This window comes from Varroa jacobsoni, unplaced genomic scaffold (assembly GCF_002532875.2).
Source record: "Varroa jacobsoni isolate VJ856 unplaced genomic scaffold, vjacob_1.0 scaffold_67, whole genome shotgun sequence".
NCBI lineage: Eukaryota > Metazoa > Arthropoda > Arachnida > Mesostigmata > Varroidae > Varroa > Varroa jacobsoni.
Window position 1 is genome coordinate 98,440 of NW_019212969.1, and position 21,148 is coordinate 119,587.

Here is a 21,148-nt window from a genome sequence, read left to right on the forward strand (position 1 = left end):
CATTTCTCCAGTTTGCCCGTCTTACGAGAGTAATGCTTGTGTAAATCTAGCCCGTCAATGGAGCTATACTCGAATTATGCTCTCGGCTGCTTTTTGCTTATCTTTTGCTACAAACAGAATGTTACCATACACAGGGATAAGAAAAACAATTAGCGAAGGTTTGCAGAGGAAATCGCTTTGTTAAATTCTGATAAGCAAAATCCAAATCGCGTTTTTTCTGTTTCTTCAGGTCGTCATCCCGTCCCGTTCTTGAGCCTGCTCACAGTAAACCCCGTCATATGCCCCGCGTAATATTTTCGCAGCGGTGGCATTTCGGGTCGATTCGAGTACGCTCCCGACCTTCAGCTTCGCCTCTATTTCAGTCAGGCGTAAGGCAGCGCTTCCATAGTGCAACGGCGACGTCTCTGAACGTTCGCTAATGCTACTGATTGAAAATTTCTAACTTACTCTTATTGAGCCAGTATGCCCTTCAACAGGGTACTCGCATGCGCAGACACAGCTCTTGTGTTTGAGTAACTAAATAAGTATTGCCCGAAGCGATGAAGCATTAAATGACTAGCTTTTAGCTAAAAGTTGAAAGCCCTCGCGTCACCTTCTGTCCACTGCTTCTCCTACAAGATTCTAACCACAAAGCAGCAGAAATGCCGGTAACATACCGTTCGTACTGCTGCCGCTGCTTTCAGCACAGCATTTGTCTGCCGATGCAAAGCTATGCGTAAACGGTAGCAGTGATCCAGAAAACTAGGCCAACGTTGCTGCCTTTTTATGTACGCCGGTATTAGCGCGGGTCTCCTTTACAAAGGCTTCTCCCTATAGGTCGTCAGCGCCACCTTTTTTTCACCGCCGGCCGTGACAACGCTAGTTTCGAGCTTCACTCTCGGTAATTACTCGACAGATTGAAGAACTCCTCGAAGCGCTCGGTTGCTTGTCCTCAAAACAGATTGCATATAATGTTCGACGATGTATCGATCGTGGAGACCGATACAAACCGTTCAGTCAGAAACTAAGCAAGCGTTGTTACTGATTTACTGCTTATTGGCCGCTGAGAATCACCAAACCCTGTTCTGATACGTGTGTATTTTGGGTCTATTCGCAATCGGCAAGAATAATTTATTTGTTTAATGCAGTATTGTTCAATTACTCTGATACTGATGGGCGTTTAATGTTCCTTTGTCTTTGCGGACCAGTAGCCGATAAATAAGACCTTTTGCTACTTTCTCAAAGACAGGTATTCCGCCGGCTTCAGCAGCAGTAACCGATAGGGGCTCCCGTTAAGACAACAGCGGCTACTGTATACAGAAAGATGGCGTTTTAGCGATGAAACTCAGAGTTGATACGCATTCGAGGCGTCCGCGTCTCGGCTTTATCACAACAGCGTATTCGATTAATATTCGTTTGGCGCGTCTTTAACGAATGAGCCATCCTTAGGGCTCGTCTTGACATTGATGACTGTTCGATAGATTATGCCAGTCGGCGATTTTTGCTGATTTGACTGCCTCTAGATAATTCGGTCAGCCATTTGGGTGGCTTAGGAGCAGGATCGAAGAAAGTCAACTTGAAAAATTTTGTTCGACATGATCCGACCAACGTTTGTTTTCTCGTACCCCTTCGCCTTTCTTTTTTCTAATTATCGGAAACTGTAGAAAATCGCACTTTCTTACAACTACCACTTATGTCGCCATTATCCATTTACGCTATTCCTTTTCCAACGCGAGCGAGGAATATTGCTCATTAACGGACATGCCTAAATCCAATCAGGCATAAAATGAGCAGTACGAGATCGAGACTCCTGCGTTGTTGCGAAGGTCAGTATTTACCAATATTCGTATCATATAAGCGAGCCAGTATTAAAGAAAGCTATCGTAATCAATCGAAGCGAACGGGCTTTTCTTTTCGTCTCACACTGCATTGTATATCCTAGAAGAATGGAAATAAAGCGATATCACTCTAAATAGTGCCTTTCGGAGCCTATCGGCTCACCCTGACCCGAGTGATGACTAAACGCACCTGTCCTTTAACGGCTCTAAGGAACGTTTACTTTTAGCTTGACTCCTCGATGAGGCCAGCTGGGTAGGCGTTATCGCAAGCTGAATATAGCTAGGAAAGGCTAGTGCAGCTGGAGGGTGAGTTCGTTGGTCAAAGCCTTGGGATAAGACTGAGCGGGCTGGCGTTCAGGCTCGTTCGAATGCTTTCGATTGAGGAGACTGCTTGCAGGAAGAGGAATATATACATAATATCAATGGCCTATACCAAGGCCGGTGAGTCGACAATGTCAGGAAACCTTGCACCCCAGCTCAAAATCCAGACAAAACAAACACGAATACTTAGTCACTGCAGTTATTGAATTTGTGGTTTGACTACCCATAATTGCTGCTAATAGACAAGAAAAAAGTCTTTTTAAAAACAAAACCATCTAGGCCGTAAACAGCGTACTCCAACGCTGAATAGGACTATAAAACTATGTATTTTGTATTGATGCATAACGTCCAAGCAAAAATAAATTGAGGAGGACCAAAAGCATTGCTTCGTCCACATCCAAGCTTCATTTTTATCCACTATGTCGTACGGCTCGTCTACCTTTTCAACTAATGAATGCGATTGTGTTTAGCGCCGCAAGACTATAAGGAAATTAACGAAGGCGCTCTCTTTGTCTCGCAGCTTTGGTGGGTTTAGGTTCTTCCGGCTCGTTACCGTACATATATATCTATATATGTGTATATGTGTATGCCATTCTGAGTAAATAGTGATTGCCGGAACACCCATCAACGCACACAACTAGTTACTTATACCTCTCCTCCCCGATTTAGCTCACATTTCATCTTGTCTGTTTAGGCAAATTGTCTCAGAAAGGTCTATGCATATGCGTATTTGTGTGTCTTTTCTGACCTCCTATATATGTCTCTGTGTGTCTGTGTGAGCCTGGTTGAGTAATTGAGCTGCACGCTTGTCATAAGATGCCCCAAGTTTAGTTGATATTCCTTTGAATTGCGATAGTGCTTGGGGCATCAACAGATCAACTGCCCCAAATGCGAGCGCTACGACCGATCGGCGTGCTCGCTAAGAGCCTCGTCACCTATCTGATAAAGACATAAATCTTTACGCAAGTAGAGCGCGAAGCGTGAAAGTCTATGAGCAAACTGTTCACTATTATTATTATTAGGGCTCCAACAGCGGCATCCACCTCGCTAATTTCTGCAGTTCGCCGCTGGTACTACGTCTTCGACTAGAGCATCCGAAACTCGTCAGCGCCTCGTCAGTGGGGCTCATCTTAGGTCGGACCTTTCAATCGACTAATACCTTATAGCCGTCCTTGGCCATTTGTTATCGTAGTTATTGTTATCCTTACTGTTGCTGTTTTTGCCGTCATCGTTAGCGCTTGCTCAAAGGGCATCTTAGAGTTTTACACCGTGAGATCTCCTGCATGAACCGAATCGGGCAAGCTGCTCGGAACGAGCAATACTACTAGTGACTGGGAGCAGCAGACATTCGAGCCGGCACAAGCACGAGACCTCACACAACGATACGTATAGCCATTCGAAAGACAGATACACAAAGGGGCTACGTAAACTACGAAGCAAATGGTCTACATACGCACGTCGAAGGGACCATTTTTCATAGAAGACCGACAAGCTGACTCACTATACTCCGTTCGTCGTTGTGTGTCTGAGTGATGACAAACAAAATAGGGTAGCATAAATGGGTCCACAGACAGTTAAACAAATGATAGTGGAACAACAAATTTAGTTGACTTCTGTCAAGGTTTTGCCTAGGGATCGATAAGGAAACAGGCTGGCGTCACAGTTCGTACTGTAATTTTGTTTACGGGGTTGATTGGTTGACGGTCGCCGTAGTGCCAAGGCTCTAATTGAGCACAAGCGGTGTAAATAAAGAAAGTTATATGTATTGGCTAGCAAAAGTCGTCGTGGCAGCATTAGTAATGGGGTAACGATGTTCTCGCATTTCCGTAACAATCGAAAAGCGCGATTTACGTAGGGATAGGACAAGACCACCTCTTCGAAACTAAAAAGGCTGAATGGCTTATATCAGTGTGCGAAGTGACAGATGCCTTTTTGGCCTACTACTGCTAGTTGATTTAGGCAAAAAGTAAGCAAAAACAACGGCTGTTTCAACCATCAGGCGACTGTTCACTAATATAACCACACTGACAAGGTCATCAAGCCCATTCATATTGTCCTATTTCAACCATACAAAATTTGGGCAGGTTCGGCAGCAGGTTCGACAATAGGTGTCGAGAATGATGATCCGCTTTTGAAGTAGTTTATCCGTGATATTTGACGGTCAGACACTAGCTGGTCTCTAACAACGAAGCACCGCGATCCATATTATGTGTCGTTATCTAGCAGCAAACCGTACTCATAGGTTTGCACAGTAACAAATTGTACAGCATGCACACTAAGGTAAACTACAATCTGTCGACCCCGGTCAACAACATTCATGAAAACGACTCGCCAGTGGGTTATAGTGCGAGTGACAGAAGTTGTCCAATTATTGATGAACTTTTGGCACGGGATCGTACCACTGCCTTTTCGAGTATTTCGGGAATTGCTATGGAAGACTTCTCCAACAGGTATATAGGTACATAAATTCTCATAAGAACGTCCTGTATTTCACCAGTGATCGAATGGAGACAGGATTAGAAAATGTACAAGACCCGTACTGACCACAACATCCACGTCGAATTTAAAGGTACGCCCTGTGCCCTGTGTGGTTTCATTAAAGGTACCTCTATACCGAAGACCTTGAGTATCTCGAAAGGATCCTATGGGAATCCACAAGACAGCCATATGAACGACGGGTAGGTGGGATGAAAAATTTATGAGCGTTAGCCTTGCTTTGCACCGTGCTCGTTGGTTAGCTTTATAAAACTTCCGATCAGTTCTACTATGTAAAGTCCGTAAGTTTGTATCGTTCGACTAAAACGACGCTTGGCATTAATTATTTTAGATTAGCGAATGCGATTACAAAGGACACTGAAAATCGCATGATCAGGTGCAATAGGACACATTCGTGTCGATATCAACAGCTGGGGGTTTTAGACCCCTGAGGAACATGAGTTGGCCGCTCATGATACACTTTTATCTCTGGCGACAGGGCGACACCAAGCGAGCAGACATCAATCCCTCTGCTGCGCGTCACGAACAACTTCGGGCATACCTTCATTTTCGTGTAAACCCGCCAAGAAAACACGTGATCCAGAAGCCTACAGAGTTCAATCGCCACTTCACTAATCGAACCAGACTTCGATTTGCCATTATCTTCATTGTTTTGTTCTACGTATGTTTTGCGGTTTCGTATGGCACATACGAACACTTTTTTGAGCGTGACCGTGCCAACATAAACGACTCACGAGGATATTAAATCGAAAGGCTCAAATAGTGGCGCATTATCCAATCTGACCAATCATGTTAGGACCAACAAGGTAGTGTGTTAAAGAATATGCCCGAACGCGAGCAAAACGCAAACGAAAGCAACATAATTTCACTCTACCTCACATATGTGCGTCTATATATGCGAAATGGCCTAAAAATGAATGAAAGTACGACTCGACGTGCAAAAACTAAGGCGATCAATAGAGGGTTAGGCGTTGGCCGGTTCAATTCAAGTGATTGAGCCTCGTGTTTTGCAATGCGACACGTAAGTGCCCTTCCAGGTTTCTTCTGGATAAAAAAAATATGTTGAGGAAACGTGTTTTTGCCAGAAACAAAGACTCCGCTCTTGTACCATATGTACTTGTCTTTGTATAATTATACTAGGCAAAGCAAATCTTTATACTGTTCGCTATCGTTACTTTAACACATGTAGGATAAACATTTTTTTATTTTGTCGTACCCTGTTGAACTATATACGAGGCCAATAATAAAATAGTTGTGATACTTACCCTTGCAACAAGTGCTCCTTGACGGTTAAAGCACAATGCCCTTTTTGAGTGTAATCCCTGGAGTGACACAATAGTGAATTTTGATTCACTGTCCATAGCCAAGGCCCGTATATTCAGTTGATCTGGAATCAGGCCAAAATAGAGTAAAATACGGTAGAATACTAGCAAATAGCCCACGCTAATGAAGAACCACAACTATTACGTAACAATACAGTAACATCTAACGGCGAGCTACGTCGTCTTTCTCTATATATCTATAATATATATATGTATATATAGTCTGAAAGTGAATTTAAACAAAGTGGATATAGTATGTAACGGAGACAGCCCGCGTTCATTTCCTATAACTTTCGAAGCCTTTTCCCCAAACAAAACCAACCTATACGACTTATAAGACTATGCAATAATGGACGATGCAAATAATAACACTTTGGTGTATTATTTCAATGGAACAGAGCAATGATTGGCGATAACTCAGAACCGACAGCAGCGGCAACAACTTCCCAGTAGCAGGTGATAAAACCGTGTAATACGGTATTTGGTAACCAACTATATAGCATTTAATCCGACATCTATATGTCACTGTCGTCTCACGTATTTCTGTGACGTTTCATTCTGATGATCGCGTTATTCGTATTGCACGACTGCTTCTGCATTTATCTTGTGTGCACGCACAACGTGTACAGTGAGTGCTCGCGGAGGAAAATGCCACCATTTCTGTGGTCCGAAAGGGACGTGCGGGGGTGCGGCGTTTACTCGATTGGTACATAAGCTGTTAATATCTAACTGGAGAGCGGTGCTAGATTTAGTGAAGCAACAGTGAGTACTCTTTGCCATAAAACTTATGGATATTGAATAATCCCGTTTAAACAACCGCAGTGCGATAAAATCAACCCCATTAAGTAACTAATGATTAGTTAATGAGAAGCCACCGGTCGGTGGCTGAGTTTAATAGAACGTATCTCCTAGTAAAGTATCTCGTAAACTAATAATATGCCGGCGAGACGGCAACAGAGTTTAGTGAATGAAAAGTAGGATTTCACTCGTCTGTGCTCCAACTAGAAGAACTGAAGTATATTTACTTTCTATCCCAGTAGGTAGGCGCACATCTAAGGCAATGATAAAGGTTTTTACTAAAAAAAGAAAAATATGCGCGATCATTTAGATAGGAACGCGTTTGCTTACTAACGTCAAGGGCATACATGAAGTGTATGTTCAAAACAGGAACATTTGCAACGAGCTTTTAGGGTCAGGCGTCCTTTTTGATAATGCGTGAAGACACTTTCGGACGTAAGATATGAAAACGCTAAATTTGCTGTTTTGTAAACTGTTGTGGATCGCGCTGAATAATAGGGGTGTGTAGCGGCAGTTCTACAAAGGTCTATCCCAGTTTGGAACTTGACCCCCTTGAGCCCCTTGACCACTGTCTGGAGGCAAGCGTACCTACAATGTCACTACCAGCAGCAGTAGCAACGAGCGCAGGAGTTTATTAGATGAAAGTTCTTCGCTTCGCAGTCTGTTTTTTTTGGATTGATTTGACCGATACTAAGGGCAGGATTAGACGACATCAATGGTTATTTGTCCCTTGAAAATTGTGCTACAGCATGATGATCCTGCTGCAACTCCCAGAACCATCGCCTCAAGGATGTAAACGGCACGTTTGTGTTAACAAAAAATCTATCCTCCTGGTTTACACAACGCGTCTTATACTACAATTGCTGTCTTTTTTCTTCAACGGCGTCGCTGGGGTCGATCAGGCGACAGCCTAAACCTAGTTGTGTCTACGATGTTTTCGCTGTTCATATGTAACCAATAGCATCCGCCATTCTTTTCTGCGCATTGTGTAAAGTAAATCCGTTGAGCAACTACTCTTCATCTTTGGTTGCCGATCCAAAAATGGCGAATGCAGTCACTACGGGACGATCCAGTGACTCACTGCCCATATTGTACCAATCGTCCAGGCGCACCAAAGACCACACCGACGCGGGTGCCGGCGCTTTTGTGTCATCAGTCAGACTTAGATACCGCAAATTCCCGCCTTCTTTACTGAACGTCCGGGCCTGAACGACCCATTTTGATCAGTAGTCTCAAACCAAACCAAAGAAGATAGTGAGCAAAGTCCAGTGGGTCAGTCAACGTCAAAAAAGAGCCTTGAAAATGAAATGCTACCTGAGATAATACTGTCTACCTGTCTGCGCGCGTGTAAAATCAACCGGCAACCTTAGAAGTTACATAAAAGCGTAGGTTAATAGCGTTCCGTCGATGAGCTCCGGCGCGAGAAAGCAGGCTTCGCAAGAATCTTTTCCGCTCCGGAGTAGGTAGGATACTAGAGAGGTAGGGAAGTATATGACCATGTCGTAAATGACTAAAGAAAAAAACGTCATTACTTGGACCAGTCGCATAGAAGCAAATAGCGACCAAAACATGTCGTATAGATCTTTGGTTTTTAAAACAGAAACAAAGATTTAATAATTTATAAGGATGAATACAATCTACTGCGTTTTTGTCTACGCTGGCGTATTACGCGACTCCGCAGTATAAGCTAGGTTTTTGCGTAGTCGAAACCTGTCAAGTTCCTCTGATCGACAGTCAATGCGGAACCTATTGGCTAAAACGGCTCTTTAGTACGTACTGCAACCCGAAAGCTGGGCTAGCGGTCCATTACCGCCAGTGCCAGCCCAGATCAACAACTCAGCACAGGCTCTCGAACAACGACGTACCTCACGTGCAAACACGTGTTATGCTCTGGCTTGTGCTTCAATATATGTACAATCGCGGTAAAACGTACGCGTATATAAGCAAGTCTGCGCGAATAAGTAGATGGTTGAAAAAACCCGCCTATGTTGTTCCTGCTGTTCCAGCAGTCTCCGAGGTCCCACATCAATGTAAATGTCAATAAACAAGAAAATAGACCTATTGTAAAGCCAAATACAAACTGTCGCACTAAATGTGACTCATTTGCTAAATGCTTCAGTTGTCTATATAGACAACCAGAGCGCAGCACTGAAAGCACAATCTGATACGTCAGTGCTGAAAAAGAGACAGGCCGGAGAGCTATTTTGTCATAAATAGTAATAGTATCAACATAAGCAATAGGAAAATCAAAACTGCTTTTATAAGATATACGTGCCGGTACCATATTTTATAGTACATCCATAAGCGGAACTCTCGGGCGAAGAAGATGAGGAGATAGAGGGTAAGGGATTTGTTGCGGCCTTATTTGCCTACTCTTCACAGGCGACAATGACACCGGCATCTATGCCCTAGATCGTCACCGGGACCGTCTCAGTAGCTTTTTAAGTGAGCCCCTACGCCATTGAATGAAGACTTCGTTATTTTTTTCTGTGCCCAGTAATGTGCTGTTGTGACCCACTAAGGTGCGTCGTTTGACTGTCCGCTGGTTCTGAGCTTCCTTACACTGTCTGTAATCCCCTAAGCCTCGGTCTGTTCCTAGTTCAGTTGGCCTGGATTGAGTACTGAGTCGATTCGAATACGTCTGCTATATGTCATCTATAGTTTGAACACAGAGGGCATCAAAAACCCATTCTATATACTACGAATTCGAGAAGAACGGGAAGCAAGGTAAACAGGAAGAAATCTTTACCCCTTCTTTGCGCCTTTCATTCAATAGTCCAGATCTTGCTCCTCCCTGTGTCTGATGAAGCTTTCTACTTCCGTACTGTGTTTGTGGGTGAAAGAGCGAAACAGTTGTTTTTATAAACTAGCAAAAGCGGTCCTGGAGACTCGTTTGTGCTACCCACCGCTATCCGCGTGCTACCTCTATCGTGTTTGGTATATCTTACTTGCAGAAAGGTAGGGATTGACCAACTAAAGAAGTAAGAAGGGAACCCACTGACCGACTCGACCAACGAGACGGGACTGGACCCCACCGCGTCTACCATGTCCTATGTGTCCCTTGTTTTTTAGCGTATGGGTGTTACCCCTCATTATTTGACAGTCTGAAGACCTATACCGAAGAAGCCGAAGCTGTAGCTCAAAACACTAAGATGGGACAAAACAAATGCTAGGGCATGGAGACAGGAGGGAAGGTAGAGAGACAGGGTAAAGCGCGACGGCGATGAAATGCCCCAGCCACCCACCCACCCACCAGAATCGGTTGCTGACCCTGTTCTCTACTAAGCATCGCGTCGTACCTTTATCATTTTACACGCTGTCTAGCTGCGAGCGAAGAGGAGCTATTGATTGTCACAGCGAGCAGCATACAGACATCTTTCGAACAGATACAGCCGGTAGCCCCGGGGTAAACTATTAGCTGTAATACGTAAGTTATACGAGAATAACTTTTTTCTGTTGCTATAGCTGATGGCTTAGATAATAGTGGTATAGTGAACAAGAGGCGATTCATTCATTGTTAATGATCTGCACAGATGAGATTGATACCGCTAGTTCTGAACTTCTTACATATATGATTATTTCCTTAGCAACTTATGATTGCAAGAAACATCACAAGGATAATCCCGCATGTTCCCAAAATTACAATGCTTTCTGCTTTTTGTCACATAATAACATTATCTTTAAATAAAAAGAGTTATAATTATAGGGTTTAGCACCAGCTGCTGAAAAGTTAATCGTTTCTTCAATCTTGGATTAACAACGCCAGCTTCATAGATCGGATCACTCTTTGCTTCATTCCTGGCAAAACCAGCCGCGTCAGCTGCTTTATGATTGATGATATTGACAAGCGGTTCTTTCAGTACAGAGACGGACACAATATTAGACTCATTCGGATAGATAGTTGGCGGGATTGGGTTTCCACATGACACATACAGTCTATCTCGCACATTGGGCGTAATGGCAGTAATAGAAGACCGAAATGTGAAAAGCAGATTGGGCCAACCTTTTGGTCTGACCCGCATGAAATTCAGCTCGCCTTAAACGTCGCCCGCTTGAGTGCCAACAAAAGCGAAATAAGGCCTGGTCCTTCTACATCGAAAGACTTCGGCTAACACGCGTATCGCATAAAGTCGCTAAAGATCTATCCATTACAGCCGTATAAATTAATAGCGCAACCTGCGACTCTTCTCGTAGTCGATAGACATTCGCTTTGATAAACGAAAACTGTTTAGAAAGGTAGAAGGAAGGAGGAAAAGAGGGAAGGAAAAGTGCAGCCATTAGTGGCCAACAAACAAGGCAGATGACAGACGGCCGAATTTCACAATCTTCTGCTATGATTATCCTAAGATAAGACGTCATTATGAGTAATGCCGTCTCAAAATTGAATCGCAACGTTCCGAATGTCAATACCCGTTAAACATAACAGCATTTAGTGCGACTGATTGCTATTAGACTGACTTCCTATGGACCACGAAGTGACAAAGCGAAAACAAGGGCCTCTTGCACAGTTCTTATCCTGTTGCTTTCCAAGAAAAAATGTTGTTGGCAACTGATCAGTCTTCGTTGAACAAGTAAGTATCATTCAGCACCCCAGACATTCAAAGTCTTTGCTGACATGATTGACAGTCGTAAGCTGACGGCATAAAACGATGGTTACCCCAAATGATGAATAATCACGGGATTGCATCGAGCTTATCATCGGGCTGTCAATAGGAGCTTGTTTTTGTTGAAAATGGCGTGTCGATGTTCATTATCTGGACCAAAAAACCTAACAAATTGTGTGATGTAGGCGCGCAGTCTTCACTTAATGTTAGGCCTAGCAGCGCTCTCCTTTAACTCACCGCTCGTTAATTGAATTAAGTTCTTCTACATTATTGGCTAGCCAGTCAGCAAATAGCTTGAGAACGTAAAGTAGTTAGTCGAAGATCGTTGTCTATCACTCGACCGATCGTCTGTAGAGACGTGTAAACGCTTCGTTCCCTGCATTCTAACGCTATAAACCTTGTGATCTATGCGTACTGATACGCCTTGGTTCTGTCTTTATTTGGCGTTTTTTCGCACTTGCAGAATTTTACACATCGTAGGTTAATAGCCGCCCCGTGAAATCGCCCGGTGTGATGCCGAATCTACAAACGGGCACTTTCACTATGTATCCTTCGTTCTCTTTTTTTGGGTTCGTCCCTCTAGATTCACGTCGAAAGCACCTGCGTGTCATCTGCGAAAAAGATCAACAGCGTTCGCCGACACCCCAGTTAACAGAACCTCGCCAGCCGCGAGTCAGCGTCCGCGCACTGCGCTCACCGCACTACCTTCTCTGCCTGTCAGAGTAGCTCCCTTTTTGCCGCTTCAGGTCGAGGTTTACGCGGCTGATTTACCGCTCACGATTGCGCCAGTCGCCAGAAGTGCGAAAGCTTCCACGAATCCCGCGGAGACCCAGAACAAGTGATTGGCGATAACAAGTACGACCAGCAATGAGCATGGTGAGCGTACAGACATTGTTGCTCAACCAACGCTCACTTGTGGGAGTTCTTTAACTCGCTGAACTTACTAGAACGATGGCTCCGCGCCGACCTTCATCGGTCTTTCACTGATCTCCACCAACCTAGTCCATGCGGCATGCGACTCTAGCCCAACAGCAGCGGCGGCGGCGGCGGCTCCCGTAGAAAAGACATGCAGAGGTACTACTTTACATTTTCAAGCATTCGCCTATCTGTTTATCTACTTGTTCTCTAGCGGGCCTGTTGCCGCCCCAGACCTAGCGAAACAAGCCAGACCCGAATGTATCGTCGTGATTTGGTCGCCATCGTTCGTAGCTGGTGCTACGGTCGCGAATCATCATCGTAGTAGTCTTCTCCCTTATCAGTGACGACTGTCTCTCTTCCGTCTATTGCTGTTAAGGGCTACTAGCAGCACCGACTGCACAGGTTCCAATGAGGTTTCTCTTGAGGTGACAAGGAGACAGGGAATAACAATACTGCGCGATTATTGAGCAAGCGTCCGCCGAGTGAAAGCTTCGTCTTAGCGCCACGCTCCTCTTCCTTTTCGAATCGCGTTCTGTCCAGTTGCAGACAGCAATAACCGATATGGACGATTACTTTTCGAGGTGTCGCGATTCTGTTCTTTTTTGGCGCAGCAGCATCGCAACCATCGATTGCGACGGTGCCTCTTCCGTACGTCCAATCTACGTGTTGTGTGCGAGTGGCTATTTCTGCTGGCGAATGGGGCAGCGTAGTTGGGTCTTTGTTTTTTTCTTTTTAAAGAAAAAATTTGCCGCCACCTTTGTCCGGCTTCGGGCTTCGGCGATGCCGGTCGTCGAGAACGGAGTCGGTCGAGCACCATTCCAACTCTCACCGGGTGCCGCTAACATCGCTTAACCTGAGCAGATGCTGTGATTCTGGTATAGCAAAATTCGTAGATCTACCCATCGAACTCTCATCGTGCGAGATTGAGTAATGTCGACACATATTGAGTATCGTCGACGGCTCGCTACCACTGACCATACCGTATGTTAGGCCTACAGCGTTAACATGAGCAATAGAAAAAGCAATACATTTGGCCAGAGGACGGCGACCGTGAGCCAAGAAGGTGCGGCCTTTCTTCTGACGGCGGCCGCTACTTCTTCGCCGACAATGACAACTGTAACAAGAAGGACTAGGCGCGTCACTTTGATGTCTTTATTCGACGGGCTCTCAGGGTTATTACAGGAAAAAAACAAGTTCCTATCAGGATATCTAACTTAGTATTTATTCGTCCTCGCGCACCACTTGTTAAGTGATATGTATGTACTCACTTAACAAAAATGTCTCGCTGTCGCGTAATATTGAACAACTGGTTTAACTCGGAGGCAACAAAGAGGGCCGCAGGGGTGAAAGAAAAGAAATAGATGCTGCACGGGATAGTCATGGAACTGCTAGATTCTTTTCCGTCGTGTGGAAGACGCTTCACGGAGTATTGCAGTAACGCATTTAGTGTACCCCCCAAGTGCGCCGGTTCTTTGAGGTGCGCGCACTTCATCTATTATCTACTCACTGCAACAACGATGTTTTATCATGAAATCGTTCTAATAGACTGTCTGATCTAAGCTGTACTTCCATTCAGAGACCTCTATATTGTGTAAATATGAAATCGATTTTGCGCTTGTTAGACAGTAATGTGATGACTTAGATATAGATAAAAAAAAAATAATAACAATAATAGCATTATCATGTAGAGAAAATATGTAACGTGTGTAAAAATCCATGTTATTTGGTCTCATTTTAAAACTAGAAAAAAAAAACAGACTTATGAACGACCAACTACTACGTAGACATAAAGCGAAAGACGGCACGGCGATGCTATTCCGTTCCAGTTTATTGCACCGATAAAAGTGCTTTGTCGATATCCCACAGGGCCCCACAAAAGTCAATACCATCGTGTTTTTATGTCACGTAAAAACACGTGACATCTTGACGAGCTACAACGATGGCGAAGGTCTACGACGAAAAGTGCTGTCTCATTCAGCGGTGTAGTGCATAAACATAATTAACTTAATAATGCCTTAATAATAACAATTAATAATAAACATAATAATGCCTTATTTGACTGTCTCAAGCCGTTCCTTTCGGCAGCTACTGATACAAATCCACAAGGCCAAAAGGAACCAAAGCAAAATATCGATCCGTCAAGTCATTAAGTAGGGTTTCAAAACAACAGAAGCAGGACTAGCTTGGTCACGGACGCAGTAAGTATTGGCCTAGGTAAACCTGTAGTGGTAAAGGTTTGTATCTAGAAGCAGATACAGTAGTGTACAGAACCCGGCCGCAAATTACGCCTGCCTCATTCACTTACACACTATTATTCCAATGGTCCTAGTACCTCCTACCGCTTTAAGTAATATGACAGCATGTATTATTATTACTACTATTATTGTTGATGGTTATCAATTTTATTACTATATGAAATCATGATTTTCCGCTATCCCACACCCTTATCTACTGATTTTCCTATTAATTGACATAAGAACAACTAACTAATCAACCAACGTAGCGGGTTGCTTTAGCGCTAATTATATAAACTTACCAAATTCGTTTTGGCATCCCTTAGACGGTGCAGTGACGTTACTATGCTTGCGTCCAATGCAAACGAGTCCCATGGAACACATATTCCTCAACCGTCCTCGCCGATTGTGACCCACGTTCGGTAGCGACCGAACTCGATGCTTCCGTTTGCATTTACGCTTCGTGTTGTGGTCGATCGCCGCCTGCGGCGACCGCCTTTGGCTTTTTGTAATTGGAACAAATTGTGCGTTTTTTACGTTTGGGCTGCTGCTCGTCCTTTCAGCAGCAACAACAGTCTCTGGTCTTCTATTCGTCACTTTCGGATCATTGAACGCTTCTTCCAGAACTCTTGATATGAAGAAAGTCGTTAGCGGATCCACAGTGGTAAATGCTACAGGCGTTGAAGTGTCGCTCCTTTCTGTAGTGACGATTGCTGCATTTCTGCTTAACGGCGCTATCCCTCTCGCCGTTAGGGTTGCGTTTGTTGTACTTGTTTTTCGGATTCGAGACGTACCGGTTTTTTTGGACTGCCTTCGTATCAACGTGAGTGCTGCTTCCGTTGTAGTTATTGTCGCCGCGACAAGACGCGTGCGATGCCAATTTCGGCGGCTGGAGAACGCCACAAGCGATGACGCTTTTGGGTGCTCCGATTGCTTAGTTACATCGACGTCAGTGTCAGATGTCAGACGTTGACGTCTCTTGGCGGAGACGTTGACTTTCGAGTCAGCACTGATTTCTGCGGCGATTTCGGTCTCGGCTCCAGCTCTGCCGACACCCATCCTTGTTCCACTCGCCACTCCGGGTAATAATTCAGCTTCAAGCCGCTGTAAGTACCACATATCGTCGCCCTCGGTGGCGGCCATAGGGTTCTGACGCTGAGGACCGTCACTAGGAACTCGTAGTTTTTGTTTTTGATTATGCCCGTAGTCACCGGCAGCCGCGATGATCCGACGGTTGTGGCTTCGTGGTTCGGATACAACTTCCGACGGGTTTCTGAGCAGACGCCGGTATAAAGTTGACCCCGTTTCCGACTCTTCGCCGCCCTGTTTCAACAAGGCGCCGTAAATGGCCTGCAACCAATTAGGCAGAACATAACGAAATTAGCAACGCGAAAGAAGAGTAAAGCATTATTATTATTACTGTTTAATAATTATATAAATGGATTCTCAATAAGGATGTATAGTTCTTATTTCGTCTTTACTACGATTCATCTTAAGATTTCACCGGTACAATTCCCAATCAACAAGCAAAGGTCAGGAAAATGACCTTCATCATCAGGTTTTCAAATCGTTCTGCAAATCCACATTGTTATTTCACAGACGGCAAGCAGTTGTTGTATTGAGTGTCACCGTAGTTGAACTTAGTGCACAAAAAGCCCGCTCGTTCTTGGCCAGCTTAAGTTGCGGTCTATAATGCTAAACTATGATGACGATACGCAGCGCGTTCGCAGGACAACGACGTCTGCAGCCAGCGATGCAACGGGTTCATTGATGACACAATGAATCTTCGGTTTCAGATCCCATCTTAGCTACTGTGATAGTGGCGGTATTATTCAGTAAGCAATGTATGACCATAAATCATTCTTGCATATTAGCTCTTTCAGCGCAGTCGGAGCACTTCGATGCGCGAGCCATTACATACTCTAGACGTCTGTTGCGTAACCGCGAAGAAATGTGAGGCGATTTCGCCAACCGCCTGTATTCCGCCAAAGATCAGCGCTGGCTAGGAATGACAGGTGGTTACGGCACGTTATATGAACAAGCAAGATTTTTTCACGTTCGAGCCCTACGCCCTATGCCTCTTCTGTATCATAGAGACGAAGACAGAAACTCGCTCGTTGTATTGTTTCTATCTTCAAATACGCTGTGTTTGTTTTTTTTTTCGTAAGGTGACTTGACGGAAACGTTATTTCGAAGAGACGTCAATCCAGCTATACCGGCACACTATAACCCATGTGGATTTGCGCGTTCAGTCAACCACATAGCCAAAAAGATGTCGAAGTAATAGATAATCCAGTCAACATTAATAATCCAGGGCGATCGATTGCAGAACAGTTGGATCCAATTCTTGAGTATATTGGGCTGTCACCTGTCGAAGAAAAAGACCTGTGAAGGTGATAGACGACGCACGAACGAACCGAGAGCAGACACCGAGCACCATGTCCTAACAGGCTGATGAGCAATCGCCTGTATGGCTTATCTTGGCAAAAGCAAGGATGTCAGCGGCTTCACTGTAGGAAGGCATTGGAAAAATCAAGGAGGCGTACTGTCTGCGGGAAGTGTTGCACCAGCACGGGATTGTCGTATAAGTGGGGCAACGAAATCTAAATGGACGGGCGGACGAACTAGGTGGCTGTAGTACGGTGGGTGAGATGGTTTGGGTGGCCGTGCGTATAGCACGTTTGTCAGGACAGCGAAGACTGGCCCCCGGCCATCAGTGCAGAAGAAGAAACCAAAGGAAATAGAGGCCAGACAAGGAATAGGTGTTAAAACCGACAGGCCAGCGTGTTTATGGCAATGTCCACGAGCCTGTATTTGGTAGTATGCGTACGATATAGTTTAGGGGGATCGGTGCAATACGAAATACTGGAGTGATCATGTGGTGAAGGTGGGACCGCATGAACAGCTCCAACGGACCGTCAGTAGCAAACAGTCCACTATAATCCATGAATCCGCCATGTTTACCTTCGCCCGTATAGCTGGTCCCTTGGCGAAACCTACTACCATACAACGAATACCAGAGCAGAAAAACGACATAGATACGGACCGAATTAAGGTCACGTTAAGGCCTCAAATCAGAACCAGTTCATGCGATGTGTAGAGGGTTTAAGGCAAAAACTGATTAAGTGTGTAAATCCGCTTAACAGGCAATATAGTAAACAACGCATCCCAATATAGACCACAACGAAGAAGCGCGGCTCTTACCCTATTTCTGTAAAGGCAGTTTAGAGGGAGCGAAAGCAAAGACTGATTCTTTAGGTTGCAAAGCAAAATTGATTAATCTAGATGGGGCCAAGAATTGCCTTGTGTTTATTTGTTTCGACCCTATATATATATATATGATTATTCTTACACACATATATGTTAGCTGCGTAGCCGACCGAAGTTCTGCTTAACTTCGGGCTCTGAGGGCGGATGCTCGTGACGGAAATTGTGCATTGCTCGACACACCAAATATTACCTTTAGCTATATCAAATCAATAACTGAAGCAACGTGCTGTACCGTGCAAACTTGTAACTGAAATTGATGCTTAGTGGTTTGCGAAGTAGCATCTTCAGAAGTAGTACCTCTACATTAACATCGAGTAGAAACTTAAGTGAATGGCTTTAAAAGATACGTCTAAACACAGAATTAAAGCAGGAACCCGTTTGGTGAAGACCATTATTTGCATTCGAAGGATTTGAAAGGATCTCATACACGACAAAAGCCTATAAAGGGAATAATAGAACCGTGCGAATAAAACCATGCGCCAGGAAAGATTTAATAGAAGGAACAAGGCTTCTTTCACACGTGTTAAAGGTTGCAATAGCCATTTTGAAAGAATTTCACTGGAAGGTTTTTTTGCACCCACCACATTTTACAGATCTCGTGTAGTGTATTACCACTTCCCCCAAAATGCAGTATATCTGACAAAGAAGAGGGTCTAAAAAAGCCAGTTGGGCAAAATATTCACACCACAAGCCAGAAGAAGAAGAGGCGAGACGAAACGAACCAGGTAAGAGATCAATGACGATTTTAGATAGTGACGGTTAACAGCGTAGTAGGGTCGAATTTTTTTTTTTCGGACGAAAAGACAGCCATTCTTTGCTGATTAGCCCAATCATGCATATATATACTGTATACTTGGTCAACCAGGTATAACCGTGTATGTATTCCGAGAGAGCGCGTGAAGCTCTACGAAATGCATTTACTAGACTGGAGGGTGTGCATATGCCCACGCATGGATACATTTGTACACGAGTTAAACAGAAATAACCAATCTTGCAAGGTAGTAACTTGTGTAGACTGCAAGCGTATATAGGACACCTTGCTGATCAACGCCCACTGAATAGGTCACAATGTTATTGTTTTAGAAGGCCATGCAGCCGAGGTGGCGATCTGAATGAGAAAGCTAACGGATAATTTTGCAAACGACGTCAGCTGTAGTGGATGAATGGACAGTCAAAAGTCGTTCCTCATTCTATTTTGTGGCAATACAGGATGCCGTTGAATATTACTAGCAGTAAGCCTATAATTGAGTAACCAGATTTAGCTAAGCTGGCCATCTAATTTGTGTCTTCTTTGCCTCCGACAACCCTCGGCGAACAAAGAAGACGGAGCGGGGCAAACTACGAAAAGAGCCTTCGCGAATGGCTCTACTGTTCTCAGAGATAGTAGTTATCGCAATACAATCGTTGATAATCTTCATTTGGTCCAGAGTGGAGGAGAGACGAAAAACAACAACGACACAAAAATGATCTTACAAAAATCGTTGCGTAAAACAGATGCTTTTCCGTGAAGGTATTCGGTTCCTTAGCGTTGCACCGAAAGCTTAACGGACATTCTTGGAAGTTTATCAGTCTGCAATTAGTCTCGTCGTTATGGAGAAGAAGGCACGCCAGTAATAAAATAGGAAAGAGGGTCAATTAAGAATGTTTTGCATATCTGGCCTTACACATCGTTGCATATAATTTCAACAACAGCTCAACTCCGCGAACGAGACCCTTGGATATACAGGGACGAATGTCTGTCTATCTTTTTCTTGATCTCGTTTGAGTATATTGTAAATAGCGGAAGATTTCCATTACGGCGACCGTTCGAGGACGCACATCTGTCTAGCTTAATAACGGCGCGTATATATCGTGCGCTTAAGATGATGGGCAGAACAAAACTCGACCAGAGATTTGTTATCTTGTCAGTAGAAAAAAGATGACGTACTCTATTTAAACAACTAGAAAACAATCGCCCAAGTAATAACCGTTATTTACTTATACATACATGTATATCGGTTTACGTAACGGTTCGGAGGTTCAGCCCATATCGGAAATGGATGAAAGGTACCGGCGTGCATTGGTCCACTTCCTAATGAATGAACTGCTTTCGTTTCCTTGCCCGTTCTTACTGATTTCTGGGTGCGCTAAATAAGTAGTAGTCAGAAGCGTTTTGTCGCCGCTGTATCGTTGTTTGCTAGGCTGAGAGTTATTCTGAGTACGTACATGTCGTACGTTCTAGAAGCATGGTACATTCTGTTCCGGCCTGATCATCCATTTGCCGGAATCAAATGTGCCTACGCAAGCCGTGACCGATCACAGGTGTGGACCGCACAATTTACTGCTAATGACAAAACCATAACAGGAAAACGAGTCAGTTATGTGAGAATACTGCAAGTCCGAAAAACCGGAAACCCGAATAAATGTCGGAACATACTACCTGCGGAAGCAACCTATACATTACGATCCTACTGAATTAAAAAATGGGCGGTTTGAGCATTGCCACGAGCCCAACAAAGAATCAAGTGTACACTATCTAGCACTGTATGATAATCACCACCTTACTAGCAGACGGATAGACAAGTTCGCCATTGCATCTGAATGCGGCGTGCTAAGGTCTATGATTATTCAAGGCTGGAGAGTCAAGTCATACTATAACAACAGATCCACCAGATTGGCTTGTGTAAATCGAAAATTAAGCCAGCGCCTACCTTCTTCGCAAAATTATTGTGAGCATTCCGTTCTGAAAGCATTCCCTACGGAGCTGTCCGTGGCCAAGTGAGCCAATCGTTCAGTATACTTAAATTCAGTCGCTGCTCGACATCTTGAGAGCGTGATACACTGAAACAAGTGTTTAGATATCGTATTCATCTTGAAAATTGTGCACACTCTTTGTATATCGCTACGTCGATTGGAACGCGGAAATCCGAAAACTTCAAGGTAAAACAAAGCGCAGGTTCAGCAACGCTGCAACTTGAAATATTCAACTTGAAGGTCATTAGAAAATTCGCCCAGTTCCAACAGGACAGGAAATCAAATACAAAAAGAGTTATAGGAAGACGCTGACGTTGTTAATTAAGCTAGGCGTCCGCGTGCCGGCATGTCGTTGACTGACTGATGTGGCCTTCTCACTCGTTTGAGGATTTATCAATGTCCAGTACATAGACGCCGCGCTGCCTGGCCATTAATGGAGTGACATATTGCTTTCGATGACGAAGACGGCCTTAGCTAATCTTTGGACCCTCTATGGTGTCCAGCTCTATTTGATAGCAGTAGCCACTATGACACCTACTAGGCCATACCGAATAATGGTAGTTAAGCAAAACGCGTCGGGGTTCACTCACGTACAAACAAACAGCGGCATATAAAAAATTAAAAACTAGTGTGTG

General features: G+C 44.3%; 1 protein-coding gene across 2 annotated transcripts in view; it reads right to left on the bottom strand.

Moving 5' to 3' along the window:
- The window catches only part of LOC111262181 (uncharacterized), a 99,625-nt gene that overhangs the window by 6,657 nt on the left and 71,820 nt on the right, over positions 1-21,148 (bottom strand). For both annotated transcript variants that reach the window (XM_022836252.2, XM_022836267.2), the window contains 2 exons: positions 14,813-15,860; positions 5,900-6,021 (listed from right to left, as the gene is read on the bottom strand). In XM_022836252.2, coding sequence (XP_022691987.1) covers positions 5,900-6,021; positions 14,813-15,860 — 1,170 coding nt within the window. The remainder of the gene's footprint in view (positions 1-5,899; positions 6,022-14,812; positions 15,861-21,148) is intronic.